The sequence below is a fragment of the Cetorhinus maximus genome, chromosome 13, assembly GCF_964194155.1.
Source record: "Cetorhinus maximus chromosome 13, sCetMax3.hap1.1, whole genome shotgun sequence".
Taxonomy (NCBI): domain Eukaryota; kingdom Metazoa; phylum Chordata; class Chondrichthyes; order Lamniformes; family Cetorhinidae; genus Cetorhinus; species Cetorhinus maximus.
In genome coordinates, this window is record NC_135891.1 from 120,882,887 (window position 1) to 120,900,234 (window position 17,348).

General features: G+C 46.8%; 1 protein-coding gene across 2 annotated transcripts; it reads right to left on the bottom strand.

Moving 5' to 3' along the window:
• Positions 1 to 2,376: 2,376 nt before the first annotated feature.
• On the bottom strand, positions 2,377 to 8,020 carry uba52 (ubiquitin A-52 residue ribosomal protein fusion product 1). 2 transcript variants are annotated; one of them, XM_078556233.1, is made up of 5 exons: positions 7,798 to 8,020; positions 6,937 to 7,044; positions 5,686 to 5,772; positions 5,416 to 5,518; positions 2,377 to 2,544 (listed from the first exon to the last, which is right to left on the bottom strand). In XM_078556233.1, exons 1-5 carry the CDS (start codon positions 7,880 to 7,882, stop codon positions 2,451 to 2,453), a joined length of 477 nt encoding a protein of 158 aa, XP_078412359.1. In that variant the 5' UTR covers positions 7,883 to 8,020; the 3' UTR covers positions 2,377 to 2,450. The 2 variants fall into 2 exon arrangements, with proteins under 2 accessions (XP_078412359.1, XP_078412358.1); XM_078556232.1 differs by having other exon boundaries at positions 7,777 to 7,817.
• Between the last annotated feature and the right edge of the window lie 9,328 nt (positions 8,021 to 17,348).

A 17,348-nucleotide genomic window follows, 5' to 3' on the forward strand; every position in this document is an offset into this window, starting at 1 on the left:
TGCCCCTCACCCTCCTAATCACTGTCATCAGCTGTCCCTCGATTCAAGGGTGATGGTGACTCGCGGTCATGAGTTTCTGTCATGAGTAGGGGGCGGGTCAGTTAGCTGGGTGACTGCTTTGTGGTGCAGAAAGACGCCAACACCGTGGATTCAATTCCCGTACCAGCTGAGGTCATCCATCCTCAGCTACTTGAAGCAAAAACATTCCATTCTCCAAAAAAGACCTGTGTGTAAATATACTTTTTGTAACCTTTTGCCTCAAATCTCTCAACAGTTTGAGGCATTCAAGAGAACCTTAGGTGATTTGAATAGAAACAATGTGAGGGGGTACGGGGAAAAGGCACTAGGTCATAATGCTCATTTGGAGAGCCGGTGCAGACACAATGGGCCAAATGGCCTCCTCCTGTGCTGTTAAAATTCTGAGTCGTCATGTTGTCAAGAAAACAAGAAATTATATTTTTCTTTTGGTAATATCACCATCATATTTCTTATGTACTGGAAGACAGGCTGTTGGGGATTGTAAGTATGGTAATTGGAAGTGAGAGACCAGAGTGACTGCAAGAATCTAAAGCCAAAATTAAGAAGTGGGTTTGATATGTTAATGAACCAAGAGGAACTTCAACCAGAATTTTAGTTTTGAATTGAGTTTTAGTTCAATGGGGTATATATGCAGGTTGTAAAAGATATAAGGTAAAGATAGGGTAAGTTTATTTTTTTAAAAGCTTAAGAGCTAGAGTATAGAAATGAGTTTAACCAATTCTAGGAAGAAACCATTTTTGAAGAGACTGGTTGAGACAAGAGAGATCAAAGGGAAGGAACGCATTTAAGGAAATACTGAAGCCTATGTGGAGGTAGCTGTTTAGATCTCCCAGAAAACAGTGTGAACAACGCCAGACTTAGAGAACCAGTTATTGTCAGCCTCCGACACCCCCAAGGAAAAAGGCACCGTGTCATAAAAAGTTACTGGAATCCTATAGATTTTAAAATCTATAAGGATAGTTGTTGAACAAAGGAGGGGAAGGTTAGCTGAGGGTAGTTAAGATCTTTTGGAACTGTTTTAAAGTACTGTTTACTCTGCGCAGCCATTCTTGTGTTTAAGTGTAATTATGTTTTTTTGCTTTTTAAATAAACATTTACAGTAAAGTCACAAGTAGTCAGGGACATAATTTCCTGATTTCAAAACTTTGCACCTCTATACAAATTGCAAAAACCATTTTGGCAGCTGTTTCAAATTTTCCATTGGGATTTGGGCATCTCTGCATTTACCATCAGCTGTGCCATAGCAATGTGACTGAACCATCCAATTCTCAACCTTCAGATATTTGGATGTATGGGGCAGGATGTCCCACAAAGGGGCAAGATTCAGAGTGCAGGATCTGCTTCCTTTTCTTTCCTTCTCTGCCACCACTCTGCCTCATCATTAAGGTAAAAGGCTCAATAGAATAAAAAAACCTCTCTCAGGGTGAGGGGAATCTACACCAAGGGAGAATAACGTTAAGATTAAAGCCAGGCTGCTCAGGAAGCACTCCTTCAAACAAAAGGTATGAAAATCTAAACTCACCCACAAAAAGCTGTGAATGCCAGAGGTCAATTGAAAATTTCAACACTGGGGTGGAGAGATTTTTGTTGGTTATCATGGATTTGGGAGCAAAGATGAAGGGGTACAGCTCAGCCAGTGCACAAGGGGAATTTTATTTAAAGCTCAACTGCTGATGTCAGTGAAATGGTGACATCACGTAACACAATAGGAAGAAGCCACTTGGCCACCTCGAATTCTGGATGTCACTTCTTCCTTTCACTGGCATTACCCAACCTGAACTCCTGCCTCTCCTCACGTCTGGATACAAGGCCCCAGTCCCAGAGTAAAATGCAGCACACCACATGACAACCATTTTCAACATTCCCTCCTGCCCCAAACTAGAAAATGGAACAGCTGCTGCCCCCATCCCTGGATACACTCAGTACCCCCAATCAGAAGCTGGGCTCAACCTAAGCACACAGGGAGAGCTGCACTGCCACAGATCCCACCCATTGGAGGTGGTAAACCAGATGTTGCAGAGATTCCACAGCCAATATCAAAACCAGTTACTTGGCCATTCACCAAGCTGCTGGATGTGCGATCTTGATTTGCATGACAGCCATGTCTATTAATTGACTTTACAAACCATACAGAATGTTTCCTAATTAGCTTCAGTTTCCTCTACTGAAAGCACATTTAACGGCAAAGATCAGATCCACAATACTCAGATTATGGTCCAAAGTTCCCCACATCTTCCCCCAAAAATCCCACTCCTCCCACACACCCCATTACAGCAACACCTATGATTTGATCATCAGTAGCTGATGCACCTGAAGGTATGCAGCAAATAACAAGAGTGATACAACGTGTGCTTTTATTGGAAATTTAGCACAAACACAAGTTTACCGAGGGCAGTAAGTGCCTCCGATATTTACTTCAGCTTCTTCTTGGGGCGCAGGTTGTTTGTGTGGCCACACTTGGTTTTACGACAGTTTGATGCACGAGGATGCAGGCGGGCGTAGCATCTGTGGACAGGCAGACATACAGTTAAAAGTCATCACAAGAAAAAGCATCACACCCCTACAGACCCTGCAACTCAGGGCCACAGAAAAATACCCTAGGACTGCAGAGAAAGAACTGCACATCCAAGCTCACATGTACTGAGTTAGGATTACACATGATATGTGATACAAACAGGCCATACAGCTCAACCAGTCCCTGCTGGAACAAAAACAGAAAATGCTGGAAAACCTCAGCAGGTCTGACAGCATCTGTGCAGAGAAAGAGTTGACGTTTTGAGTCTGTATGATCGTTCTTCAGGCCCCATTTCAGAGTCCCTGCTGGGTTTATGCTCCACTCAAGGTTCCTCCCATCTTTCCTCAGTTAAATCTATCACAACCCTCTATTCCCTTTTCCATCATACTCTTGTCCAGCCTCCCCTTAAATGCATCTATTCTATTCGCTTTAATGTGGTAGTGAGTTCCACATTCTCACCACTCTCTGGGTAAATAGGTTTCTTCTGAATTCTCTATTGGTTTTCTCGATGACTATCTTATATTGATGGTCTCTAGTTCTGCTCTTCCCCACAAGAGGAAACTTCTCTGTATCCACTTGATCAAAACATTTCAGAATTATAAAAATCTCTATGAGGTCACCCCTCAGCCTTTTATTTCCAAGAGAGGAGAGGCCCAGTCTGTCAATCCTTTCCTGATCTGTATACCCACATTTCTGGAATCATCCTTGTAAATCTCTCTGCACCCTCTCCAGCGTCTCTATCATTTTTATAATATGGCGACCAGAAGTGCACACAGTATTCTAAGTATAGTAACCAGTAAGTTGAATAAAGGTTCAACATAACTTCCCTACTTCCTAATTCTATCCCTCTAGAAATAAAACCTAGGGCTTTGGTTTGGTTTTTTTGGCCTTGTAACTTGTGGAGTAACTTTCAGTGACTGATGTATTTGTACTCTGAGGTCGCTTTGTTCCTTTACCCCACTGGGACTTGCACCTTCAAGTAATAAGCGACCTCCCTATTCTTCTTACCAAAATGTACTCGCTCGCATGCGTGTTAAACTTCATTTGCCCAATTATTTCTCCATTCTGCAAGTTTATTATCTATTCCTGTAATTTGTTGCAGGCAAACATAGAAAACAGGAGGAGTAGGTCATTCAGCCCATCAAGTCTGCCCCACCATTCATGGCAGCGGATCCTTTATCTCAATGCCATACTCCCGCTCTCTCCCCATACCCCTTGACGCCATTAAGAATCCAGAAATTTACTTCCTCAAATATATTCAGTGACCTGGTATCCATATTTTTGTGGTAGAGAATTCCACAGGTTCACCACCCTCGGAGTGAAGAGGTTTCTTCTCATCTCAGTCCTAAATGGCCTACCCTGTATCCTGAGACTGTGACCCTTGTTCTAGACCAACCCCCGCAAGCCAGAGGAAACATCATCCCTGCATCCAGTCTGTCCAGCCCTGTCAGAATTTTATACATTTCAATGAGATCCCCTCATTCTTCTAAACTCCACTAAATACAGGCCTCCTCATGACAATCCTGCCACCCCAGGGATCAGTCTGGTGAACCCTCGCTGAGTTCCCCTCAATATCGACTATTCCCTCCCATTTGAAGTCACCACAAGTTTAGAAAGTGTTTTTGATTCCAGTCTGTATCATTAAGAGTAAACTGGGTAAATGGGAGCATAAAGTTGCAAAGAGATATTGATAGATGAAGTGAGATCAAAATTGTGGCTAGTAGAATTCATGCGGGGAAAGTGAGGTCATCCAAGGAACAAAAGTCCCGCTATTTTTTAAATGGTGAGAAGCCCGCAACTATGAAGAAGCCCTAGAGCTATAGGGAGGGATTCAACAGAAAAGTGGACTGGTATAAAACAATGAAAACCCTAATGGAATGCTAGCTTTTATCACAAGGGGCTGGAATACAAAGGATTCCAAGTCTTGGCCAGTTATATTAAAGCTTTGAGCAGGTCCTATCTGGAGTAACTGGGTTCAGTTCTGCACACTACTCCTCAGGAAGAGATATTGGCTTTAGAGGGGGTGCAGCACCAGAATGGTACCAGGGCTAAAAGGGTTAAATTATGAGGATCTGTTGAAGATTGAGAGAATATCGGAGTTATGATTAAAATGTTTCATAAGGTCTACAGGTTCCAGAATAATGGGTTTTGACATTGAAAGGGGGAGGCATTGGAGTAATGGTAATATCACTGGATTTGTAACCCAGAGGCCCAGGCTAATGCTTTGGGGACATCGGTTCAAATCCCACCACAGCAGCTGATGTAATTTAAATTCAATTAATAAATCTCAGTAATGGTGAATACAAGACTATCAATTGTTGTAAAAATTCATCTGCTACACTAATGCCCTTCAGGGAAAGAAATCTGCCATTCTTATCTGGTCTGGCCTGCATGTGACTGCAGATCCACAGCAATGAGATTGACTCTTAACTGCCCTCTGAAATGGCCTAGCAAGCCACTCAATTCAGGAGCAATTAGGGATGGGCAACCAATGCTGGCCCAGCCAGCACCACCAACATCCCATGAAAGAAAGAAAAAGAACCGTAACATTTGAGCCAGGTTGTTCAGGGTTGATGTCAGGAAGCACTTCCTACACACAAAGGGGAGTGGGAATCTGGAAGTGATCTGGAGCAGGAGCACAAATATAGGATTGAGATACAGATCACCCATGATCTAACTGAAAATAGAACAGGTTTGAGGGGCTGAATGGCCTCCTCTTGCTATATCCACATGTGGCAACATCACCTACTTCAGTCAAACCACCCCCTACTCAATCCAAGCACAGAAGTGGCCCCCGCCTCAGCACACACATGACCCCACATACTCCATGTTGAGATTGTCTCTCCTATCCCATTGCTTACTTGCGGCAGATCATCTTGTCACAGTTGTATTTCTGAGCGAGGATTCGGAGGGAGGGGTCCAGGGCACCACCCCTCAGACGCAGCACCAAATGTAGAGTCGACTCTGAATGGAAATTAAAACATTCCAGAGGATTCAATGAAAAAGCAAAGTCAACAACCCCCTCCCTCCACTGAGGGCAATAAAACCACCCCACTCACACTCAGAAACCCCACCCCAACACCAGATCTCAATCCAACTAGATAGACAGTGAGCATTCCCAGTGAACTGACCTTTCTGGATGTTGTAGTCAGACAGGGTGCGGCCATCTTCCAGCTGCTTCCCAGCAAAGATCAAGCGCTGCTGATCCGGGGGAATCCCTGCACCAAAACACAGCGTTAGCAGGCAAACTCACAAGGGACTCCTCTGCACCGCCCCCCCAACAATAAACCCATTGGTCACTGACAAATTCTCCACCTCCAATAGGCCCAGGTTAGGAACAGGAGACCATTTAGTTTAGATCATGTTTGACCTTCACCTCAATTTCATATGCCACAATGAGAAAAGTCTTTAGAGTCCAAATGTTTTGGCAGCCTTTTGGGATATTATTAGGCTTGTGGGTGGAACAGGTCTTTTTCTGGAATCTCTCCTGAACAGTCTGGCTCTTGCTCTGGGCTTCCCAGAGGCGATAATGCTCTTCAAGCTACATTACTGCACACTTTCAGGTCCTTAAAATGATGAATTAAATCACACCTCAAACTCCTAAACTCAAAGGCACACAAGCAGTTTATACAATCTGTCCTTAATTTAACCCTTTTAACTCCTTTACCACTGCCCCGTTGCTCCTATACGGATCCCCCTCCTTCTCACCCCCACCAACTGATCGCATCATTCTCCACTACCCCCATACTGATCCCCCTCAGCACCCCACACTAACACCCCTCCTTGCAGCCCCCCACACACTAACACCCCTCCTTGCACCCCCCCAACACACTAACACCCCTCCTTGCACCCCCCCCACACTAACACCCCTCCTTGCACCCCCCCCACACACTAACACCCCTCCTTGCCCCCCCCCACACTAACATCCCTCCTTGCCCCCCCCCACACACTAACACCCCTCCTTGCACCCCCCCCACACACTAACACCCCTCCTTGCACCCCCCCCACAGACTAACACCCCTCCTTGCACCCCCCACACACTAACACCCCTCCTTGCACCCCCCCCACATACTAACACCCCTCCTTTCCCCCCCCCAGATACTAACATCCCTCCTTGCACCCCTCCCCACACACTAACACCCCTCCTTGCACCCCCCTACACACTAACACCCCTCCTTGCGCCCCCCACACACTAACACCCCTCCTTGCCCACCCCCTACACACTAACACCCCTCCTTGCCCACCCCCTACACACTAACACCCCTCCTTGCCCCTCCCCACACACTAACACCCCTCCTTGCCCACTCCCAGATACTAACACCCCTCCTTGCACCCCCCCACACACTAACACACATTCTCCCACAAACACCCTGCCTCCTCACCCTCCTTGTCCTGGATTTTTGCTTTCACATTCTCGATGGTGTCGCTCGGTTCCACCTCGAGAGTGATGGTTTTCCCAGTCAGAGTTTTCACAAAAATCTGCATCTTGTCTGGAAAAAAAATCGAAGAGTTTGAGTCAGAATCTTAAAGGGCCAAAAGATACCCTTAAAATCATCACAGCACCACCCCAATGACCGGGTCTGGTCACATGCCGATACAGCCCAGAACCCCCACCCAGACTCTCCCTCTGCAGCGCCCCCCCTCCACCTTCCCAACAAGGTCTCTCTCCCTCTCTACCACCCCCCGCCCCACAGGCCTCTCTCCACTAACCACTCCCCCCACCGGGCCCCTCTCTATAACACCCCCCCCCCCCCCCCCCGGGCCGCTCTCTAAACCACCCCACCCCCATTCCACTGGGCCTCTCTCTATAACCCCCGCCCCCCCCGGCCCCTCTCTATAACCCGCCCCCCCCCCCCGCCCCGGGCCTCTCTCCATAACCCCCGGCCCGGGCCCCTCTCTATAACCCCCGGCCCGGGCCCCTCTCTATAACCCCCGGCCCGGGCCCCTCTCTATAACCCCCGCCCCCCCCGGCCCCTCTCTATAACCCGCCCCCCCCCCCGCCCCGGGCCTCTCTCCATAACCCCCGGCCCGGGCCCCTCTCTATAACCCCCGGCCCGGGCCCCTCTCTATAACCCCCGGCCCGGGCCCCTCTCTATAACCCCCGGCCCGGGCCTCTCTCTATAACCCCCTCCCACCCGGACCTCTCTCTATAACCCCCGCCCCGGGCCTCTCTCTATAACCCCCGGCCCGGGCCTCTCTCTATAACCCCCTCCCACCCGGACCTCTCTCTCTCGCTCCCTCACCGCCACCACCGCCGAAATCGAAAAGGAAAATGGCGATTTGTCGGAACCGGAAATATAAGGGCTGCACGCGGTATTGTTGCGTCATTTCCGTACTGGCAGGCCACGCCCTCTCCGGCGGCCATCTTTCAGACTTGGAACTTTTACAAACTCATAGTTCTCATGGTTCGAGGAGAAAATTATTAATAACCCGCCCCTGCGGGCACGCGCTTCGGGTCCCACCCCCCCACTCCCGCTGCGGGCACGCGCCCCGGGTCCCACTCCCGCTGCTCCTGCGGACACGCGCCCCGGGTCCCCGCCGCGGGCGCGCTCCCCGGGTCCCCGCCTCCGGGGGTCTCCGGGTTGGTGAAGGCAGCTCAGCAGCACCTTGTCAGGGGCAGTTAGGGGATGGGGATTAAGCTCAGGCTCAGCCAGCGATGCCCCCGCCCCATGAATTAATTAAAAAACAACATGGAGAGGCCGTGTAATTGATTAATTTGAGGAGGTGTAAGAGCAGGGGGGGGAGGGGGGGGGTACATATTCCCAAATCATTGAGGGCCAGGCAAGTGATAAGGTGGTTCAGGAATCTGCTTTTATTTATTCTTTTACCAATGTGGGCATTGCTGTAATGAACAGCCTGACTAGGGGCGCGGCAAGTTCTGGAGCACAAGTTTTCAGTACTATTGCCGGAATATTGTCGGGGCCCATAGCCTTTGCAGTATCCAGTGCCTTCAGCTGTTTCTTGATATCACGTGGTGTGAATCGAATTGGCCGAAGACTGGCATCTGTGATGCTGGGGACCTCTGGAGGAGGCTGAGATGGATCATCCACTCGGCACTTCTGGCTGAAGATTGTAGCAAATGCTTCAGCCTTATCTTATCTTTGGCACTGATGTGCTGGCCTCCTCCATCATTGAGGATGGGGATATTTGTGGAGCCTCCTCCTCCAGTGAGTTGTTTAATTGTCCACCACTATTCGCGACTGGATGTGGCAGGACTGCAGAGCTTAGATCTGATCTGTTGGTTGTGGACTTGCTTACCTCTGCCTATTACTTTCTGCTTATGCTGTTTGGCACACAAGTAGCCCTGTGTTATAGCTTCATCAGGTTGACACCTCATTTCTAGGTATGCCTGGTGCTGCTCCTGGCATGCCCTCCTGCACTCTTCATTGAACCAGGGTTGTTTCCTTGGCTGGATGGTAATGATAGGGGGGATATGCCAGGCCATGAGGTTACAGATTATGGTTTGCAGTATAAAGAGTTAACATTTGGCATATGCTAGAGATACGATAATGTATGATGTACCACTGATATCGTCAATCATGCATTAGATTCTTGAGAGAGGTTGGAATCATGCCTAGGAGCAATGTGCGTCCTCTGTAATATCTTTAGAAGTGGCACAAATAAATAAGTATTAAGCAGATACCAGTGTATGACTACAGTCTGTCTACTAATCAAGCACATCTAGAGTCCAGAAGATCATCTCAGAACATGGTGGCAGCATGACGTAAAAAATATATCCGTGTTATCAAAGGAACCACAAGGTGAAGGAAAACTTGATAGCAGCTCACTACAAATTGACAAGAGGAGGCACACTGGATGGATGTAATGATGCCCATACCATTCACGGGATGTAGGCTTCACTGGCTGGGCCAGCATTTATTGCCCATTCCTAGTTGCCCTTGAAAAGGTGGTGATGAGCTGCCCTCTTTAACCGCTGCAGTCCATGTGATGAAGGTACACCCACAGTGCTGTTAGGAAGAGAGTTCCAGGATTTTGACCCAGCGACAGTGAAGGAATGGCAAAATATTTCCAAGTCAGAATGGTGTATGGCTTGGAGGGGAACTTCCAGGTGGTGGTGTTTCCATGTATCTGCTACTCTTGTCCTTTTAGCTGGTAGTGGTCGTGGGTTTGGAAGCTGCTGTCTTAGGAGCCTTCGTGAATTCCTGCCGTGCATCTTGTAGATGGTACACACTGCTGTTACTGTGCGACAGTGGTGGAGGGAGTGAATGTTTGTGGATGTGGTGCCAATCAAGCAGGCTGCTTAGTCCTGGATGGTGTCAAGCTTCTTGAGTGTTGTAGGAGTTGCACTCATCCAGGCAAGTGAGGAGTATTCCATCACACTCCTAACTTGTGCCTTGTAGATGGTGGACAGGCTTTGGGGAGTCAGGAGGTGAGTTACTAGCTGCAGGATTCCTAGCCTCTGACCTGCTCCTGTAGCCACAGTATTTATATGGCAAGTCCAGTTCAGTTTCTGGTCAATGGTAACCCCCAGGATGTTAATAGTGGGGGTTTCAGAGATGGTAATGCCACTGAACGTCAAGAGGCGATGGTTAGATTCTCTCTTGTGGGAGATGGTCATTGCCTGGCACTTGTGTGGCACGAATGTTACTTGCCACTTGTCAGCCCAAGCCTGGATATTGTCCAGGTCTTGCTGCATTTGGACATGGACTGCTTCAGTATCTGAGGAGTTGTGAATGGTACTGAACATTGTGCATCAGCGAACATCCCCACTTCTGACCTTATGGAAGGAAGGTCGCTGATGAAGCAGCTGAAGATGGTTGGGCTGAGGATGCTACCTTGAGGAACTCCTGCAGTGATGTCCCGGAGCTGAGATGACTGACCTCCAACAACCACAACCATCTTCCTTTGTGCTAGGTATGACTCCAACCAATGGAGAGTTTTCTCCCTGATTCCCTTTGACTCCAGTTTTATATATTAATGACTTGGATGAGGGACGTGAATGTACTGTTGCCAAGTTTGCAGATGACACAAAAATAGGTGGGAAGGTAAACGGTGAGGATGACTCAAAGAGTCTACAGAGGGATATAGACAGGTTAAGTGAGTGGGCAAAAATGTGGCAGATGGAATATAATGTGGGAAAATGTGAGGTTATGCACTGGGAGGAAGAATAGAGGAGTTGAGTATTATTTAATTGGAGAAAGACTGAAGAAAGCTGCAGCACAGAGGGATTTGGGGGTCCTAGTGCATGAATCCAAGAAGCTAGCATACAAGTTCAGCAGGTAATAGGGAAGGCAAATGGATGTTGGCCTTTATTTCAAAGGGAATGGAGTATAAAAATAGGGAAGTCTTGCTAAACTGTACAAGGCACTAGTTAGACCACGCCTAGAATACTGTGAACAGTTTTGGTCCCCTTATCTAAGGAAAGATTTACTGGCATTGGAAGCAGTCCGGATAAGGTTCACTAGGTTGATCCTGGGTATGGAGGGATTTTCTTATGAGGAGAGGTTGAGTAGGTTGGGCTTGTACTCATTCGAGTTTAGAAGAATGAACCTTATTGAAACATATAAGATTCTTAGGGGGCTTCACAGGGTAGATGCTGAGAGGCTGTTTCCCCTTGAGAGAGAGTGTCAGAGGGCATAATCTCAGAGTGAAGGGGCGCCCATTTAAATCAGAGATGAGGAGGAATTTCTTCTCAGAGGGTTGTTAATCTGTGGAATTCTTTACCATAGAAGGCTGTAGATGTTTGGTCCTTAAGTATATTCAAAGCTGAGATAGACAGATTTTTAATCACTAAGGGAATCAAGGGTTAGGGGGGAAAGGCAGGAAAGTGGAGTTGAGGATTATCAGATCAGCCATGATCTCATTGGTGGAGCAGACTCAATGGACAGAATGGACTACTTCTGCTTCTACATCTTATGGTCTTATGCTAGGGCTTCTTGATGCCACACTCGGTCAAATGCGACCTTGATGTCAAGGGCAGTCACAATCACCTCACCTCGGGAGTTCAGCTCTTTTGTCCATGTTTGGACCAAGGCTGTAATGAGGTCAGGAGCTGAGTCACCCTGGCAGAACCCAAACTGGGCGTTAGTGAGCAGGTTATTGCTAAGTAAGTACCGCTTGATAGCACTGTTGATGACCCCTTTCATTAATTTACTGATGATCGAGATAGACTGATGGGGTGGTAATTGGCCGGGTTGGATTTGTCCTACAGACGAACATACGAATTAGGAGCAGGAGTAGGCCATTCGGCCCCACATGCTGCTTCGCTATTCTATAAGATTATGGCTGATCTGATTGTAGCATTAACTCTTAACTCTGCATTCCACCTACACCTGTAACCTTTGACTCCCTTGTTGGTGAAGAATCTATCTATCCCTGCCTTAAAAATATTCAATGACCCTGCTTCCATTGCTCTCTGGGGAAGAGAGTTCCACAGACTAACAACCCTCTGAGAGAAAAAATTTCTTCTCCTCTCCGTCTTAAATGGGAAACACCTCATTTTTAAACTGTGTCCCTAGTTCTAGTCTCACCACAAGGGGAAACATCCTTTCCGCATCCAACCTGTCAAGTCCTCTCAGGATCTTATATGTCTCAATAAGGTCAGCTCTCAACCTTCTGAACTCCAATACAGGCCCAACCTGTCCAAACTTTCCTCATAAGATAACCCCCCCGTCCCAGGAATGCAATCTTTAGCTCTGAAGGGTCATATGGACTCAAAAGGTTAATTCTTTTTCTCTCTCCATTGATGCTGCCAGACCTGCTGAGTTTTTCCAGCATTTTCTGTTTTTATTTCAGATTTCCAGCATCCAGTATTTTGTTTTTTATACCAGGCATCAGGCAAGTGAACCTTCTCTGAACTGCTTCCAACACAATTATATCCTTTTTCAAAGAAGGAGACCAAAACTATACACTGTACTCCAGGTGTGGTCTCACCAATACCCTGTACAGCTGGAGTAAAACTTCCCTACTTTTATATTCCATTTCCCTTGCAATAAATACCAACATTCCATTTGCCTTGCTAATCACTTGCTGTATCTGCATACTAACTTTCCCTGATTCATGTATCAGGACACCCAGATCCCTCTGTACCTCAGAGTTCTGCAATCTCCTTCCATTTAAACAATTTGCTGCTTTTCTAATCCTCCTGCTAAAGTGGACATATTTACTCCATCTGCCAAATTTTTGCCCACTCACTTAATCTGTCTATATCCCAACTTACTTTCCTATTTATCTTTCTGTCATCAGCAAATTTATCAACCATACATTCGGTCCCTTCATCCAAGTCATTAATATTCATTGTAAATAGTTGAGGCCCCAGCACTAATCCCTGTGGCACTCCTCTTGTCACATTTTGCCAACCCGAAAATGACCCACTTATGCCTATTCTCTGTTTCCTGTTAGCTACCCAATCCTCTATCCATGCTAATAAGTTACTCCTTACACCATGAGCTCTTATTTTACAGAGTAACAACCCAAGTCTATCCAACCTCTCTTAACTTAAATGTCTCATCCCAGGCAACATCCTGGTGAATCTCCTCTGCACCCTCTCCAGTGCAATCACATCCTCCTTATAATGTGATGACCAGAACTGCACACAGTACTCCAACTGTGGCCTCACCAAGGTTCTATACAACTCCAACATGACCTCCCTACTTTTGTAATCTATGCCTCGATTGATAAAGGCAAGTGTCCCATATGCCTTTTTCACCACTCCACTATCATGCCCCTCCGCCTTCAGTGTCGCTGTTCTAAAGGAGCAGTGTTGCTGTATTAAACGGGCAGTGTCGCTTAATGAAAGGGGCAGTGTCGCTGTGTCAAAGGTGCAAAGTCGCTGTATAAAAGGCGCAGTGTCACTTCTGAAGGTACAGTGTCGCTGAATTAAAAGGGCAGTGTCACTGTTCTAAAGGGAAATTATCGCTGTATTAAAGTGGCAGTGTCGCTGTATTAAAGGGACAGTGTGGCTGTATTAAAAGGACAGTGTCGCTGTTCTAAAGGGGCAGTGTCGCTGTACTAAAGTGGTAGTGTCACTGTATTAAAGAGGCAGTGTCGCTGTATTAAAGGGACAGTGTCGCTGTATTAAAGGGGGAGAGTTGTCGTATTAAAGGGGCAGTGTCGCTGTATTAAAAGGACAGTGTCACTATTAAAGGTGCAGTGTCGCTGTATTAAAGGGGCAGTGTCACTGTTCTAAAGATACAGTGTCGCTGTATTAAAGGGGCAGTGTAACTGTTCTAAAGAGACAGTTATGCTGTATTAAAGGGACAGTGTCGCTGTTCTAAAGGGGCAGTGTCACTGTTCTAAAGGGATCAGTATCACTGCATTTAAAAAACAGTGTCACTGTATTAAAGGTGCAGTGTCGCTGTATTAAAGAGGCAGTGTCACTGCTCTTAATGTAAAGTGTCGCTGTATTAAAGGGGCAGTGTCGCTGTTCTAAATGGACAGTGTCGCTGTATTAAAGTGGCAGTGTCACTGTATTAAAGAGGCAGTGTCGCTGTTCTAAAGGGGCAGTGTCGTTGTGCTAAGTGTCGCCGTATTAAAGGGACAGTGTCGCTGTATTATAGGGACACTGTCGCTGTATTAAAGGGGCAGTGTCACTGTATTAAAGGTGAAGTGTCGCTGTATTAAAGTGGCAGTGTCACTGTATTAAAGAGGCAGTGTCGCTGTTTTAAAGGGGCAGTGTCGCTGTGCTAAGTGTCGCCGTATTAAAGGGACAGTGTCGCTGTATTATAGGGACACTGTCGCTGTATTAAAGGGGCAGTGTCACTATTAAAGGTGAAGTGTCGTTGTATTAAAGTGGCAGTGTCACTGTATTAAAGAGGCAGTGTCACTGTTTTAAAGGGGCAGTGTCGCTGTGCTAAGTGTTACTATATAAATGGACAGTGTCGCTGTATTAAAGGGGCAGTGTAACTGTTCTAAAGAGACAGTGATGCTGTATTAAAGGGGCAATATCGCTGTTCTAAACGGGCAGTGCCACTGTTCTAAAGGGATCAGTATCACTGCATTAAAGAAACAGTGTCACTGTATTAAAGGGGCAGTGTCGCTGTTCTAAAGGGGCAATGTCACTGTTCTAAAGGGATCAGTATCACTGCATTAAAGAAACAGTGTCACTGTATTAAAGGTGCAGTGTCGCTGTATTAAAGAGGCAGTGTCGCTGTTCTAAAGGGGCAGTGTCGTGCTAAGTGTCGCCGTATTAAAGGGACAGTGTCGCCGTATTAAAGGGACAGTGTCGCCGTATTAAAGGGACAGTGTCGCTGTATTATAGGGACACTGTCGCTGTATAAAAGGGGCAGTGTCACTGTATTAAAGGTGAAGTGTCGCTGTATTAAAGGGCCGTTGTCGCTGTATTAAAGGAGCAGTGTCGCTGTATTAAAGGGCCGTTGTCGCTGTATTAAAGGACCGTTGTCGCTGTATTAAAGGGACAGTGTCGCTGTATTAAAGAGACAGTGTCGCTGTATTAAACGGACAGTATCGCTGTATTAAACGGACAATGTTGCAGTATTAAAGGGAATGTGTCGCTGTATTAAAGGGGCAGTCTCTCTATCAAAGGGACAGTGTCGCTGTATTAAAGAGACAGTGTCGCTGTATTAAACGGACAGTATCGCTGTATTAAACGGACAATGTTGCAGTATTAAAGGGAATGTGTCGCTGTATTAAAGGGGCAGTCTCTCTATCAAAGGGGCGGTGTCGCTGTATTAAAGGGGCGGTGTCGCTGTATTAAAGAGCAATGTCCCTGTATTAAAGGGGCAGTGGCATTATGTTAAAGTAGCAATGTCGTTGTATCAAAGGGGCAGTCTCAGTGTATAAAAGGGAAAGTGTTGTATTAAAGAGGCGGTGTCACTATTAAATGGACAGTGTCGCTGTATTAAAGGGGCAGTGTCGCTGTATTATAGGCGCAGTGTCGCTGTTCTAAAGGAGCAGTGTTGCTGTATTAAACGGGCAGTGTCGCTTAATTAAAGGTGCAAAGTCGCTGTATAAAAGGCGCAAAGTCGCTGTATAAAAGGAGCAGTGTCACTGTTCTAAAGGGACATTATCGCTGTATTAAAGTGGCAGTGTCTCTATATTAAAGGGACAGTGTCGCTGTATTAAAGGGACAGTGTCGCTCTATTAAATGGACAGTGTCGCTAAAATAGAGGGGCAGTGTCGCTGTTCTAAAGGGGCAGTGTCGCTGTTCTAAAGGGACAGTGTCGCAGTATTAAAGGGGTAGTGTAGTTGTATTAAAGGAGCAGTGTCGCTGTATTAAAAGAGCAGTGTCGCTGTATTAAAGGGGCAGTGTCGCTGTATTAAAGGGCCATTGTCGCTGTATTAAAGGGGCGGTGTCATTGTATTAAATGGGCGGTGTCATTGTATTAAAGGGGCAGTGTCACTGTTCTAAAGGGGCAGTGTCGCTGTATTAAAGATGCAGTGTCGCTGTATTAAAGGGACAGTGTCGCTGTATTAAAGGGGCAGTGTCACTGTTCTAAAGGGGCAGTGTCGCTGTATTAAAGGGGCAGTGTCTCTGTATTAAAGGGGCGGTGTCGCTGTATTAAGGGGACGGTGTCGCTGTATTAAAGGGGCAGTGTCGCTGTTCCAAAGGGACAGTGTCGCTGTATTAAAGGGCCGTTGTCGCTGTATTAAAGGGGCAGTGTCGCTGTATTAAAGGGGCAGTGTCGCTGTATTAAAGGGGTGGTGTCGTTTTATTAAAGGGGCAGTGTCATTGTTCTAAAGTGGCAGTGTCGCTGTATTAAAGCTGCAGTGTTGCTGTATAAAAGGGGAAGTGTCGCTGTTCTAAAGAGGCACTGTCACTGTATTAAAGTGGCAGTGTTGCTGTATTAAAGGGGCAGTGTCGCTGTTCTAAAGGGGCACTGTCGCTGTATTAAAGTGGCAGTGTCGCTGTATTAAAGGGGTACTGTCACTTTTCTAAAGGGGCGGTGTCATTGTATTAAAGGGGTGGTGTCATTGTATTAAAGGGGCAGTGTCACTGTTCTAAAGGGGCAGTGTCGCTGTATTAAAGATGCAGTGTCTCTGTATTAAAGGGACAGTGTCGCTGTATTAAAGGGACAGTGTCGCTGTATTAAAGGGGCAGTGTCACTGTTCTAAAGGGACTGTCGCTGTATTAAAGGGGCAGTGTCTCTGTATTAAAGGGGCGGTGTCGCTGTATTAAGGGGACGGTGTCGCTGTATTAAAGGGGCAGTGTCGCTGTTCTAAAGGGGCAGTGTCGCTGTTCCAAAGGGACAGTGTCGCTGTATTAAAGGGCCGTTGTCGCTGTATTAAAGGAGCAGTGTCGCTGTATTAAAGGGGCAGTGTCGCTGTATTAAAGGGGTGGTGTCGTTTTATTAAAGGGGCAGTGTCGTTGTTCTAAAGTGGCAGTGTTGCTGTATTAAAGCTGCAGTGTTGCTGTATTAAAGGGGAAGTGTCGCTGTTCTAAAGGGGCACTGTCACTGTATTAAAGTGGCAGTGTTGCTGTATTAAAGGGGCAGTGTCGCTGTTCTAAAGGGGCACTGTCGCTGTATTAAAGTGGCAGTGTCGCTGTATTAAAGGGGCACTGTCACTTTTCTAAAGGGGCGGTGTCATTGTATTAAAGGGGTGGTGTCATTGTATTAAAGGGGCAGTGTCACTGTTCTAAAGGGACAGTGTCGCTGTATTAAAGGGGCAGTGTCTCTGTATTAAAGGGGCGGTGTCACTTTTCTAAAGGGGCGGTGTCATTGTATTAAAGGGGTGGTGTCATTGTATTAAAGGGGCAGTGTCACTGTTCTAAAGGGACAGTGTCGCTGTATTAAAGGGACAGTGTCGCTGTATTAAAGGGGCAGTGTCACTGTTCTAAAGGGACAGTGTCGCTGTATTAAAGGGGCAGTGTCTG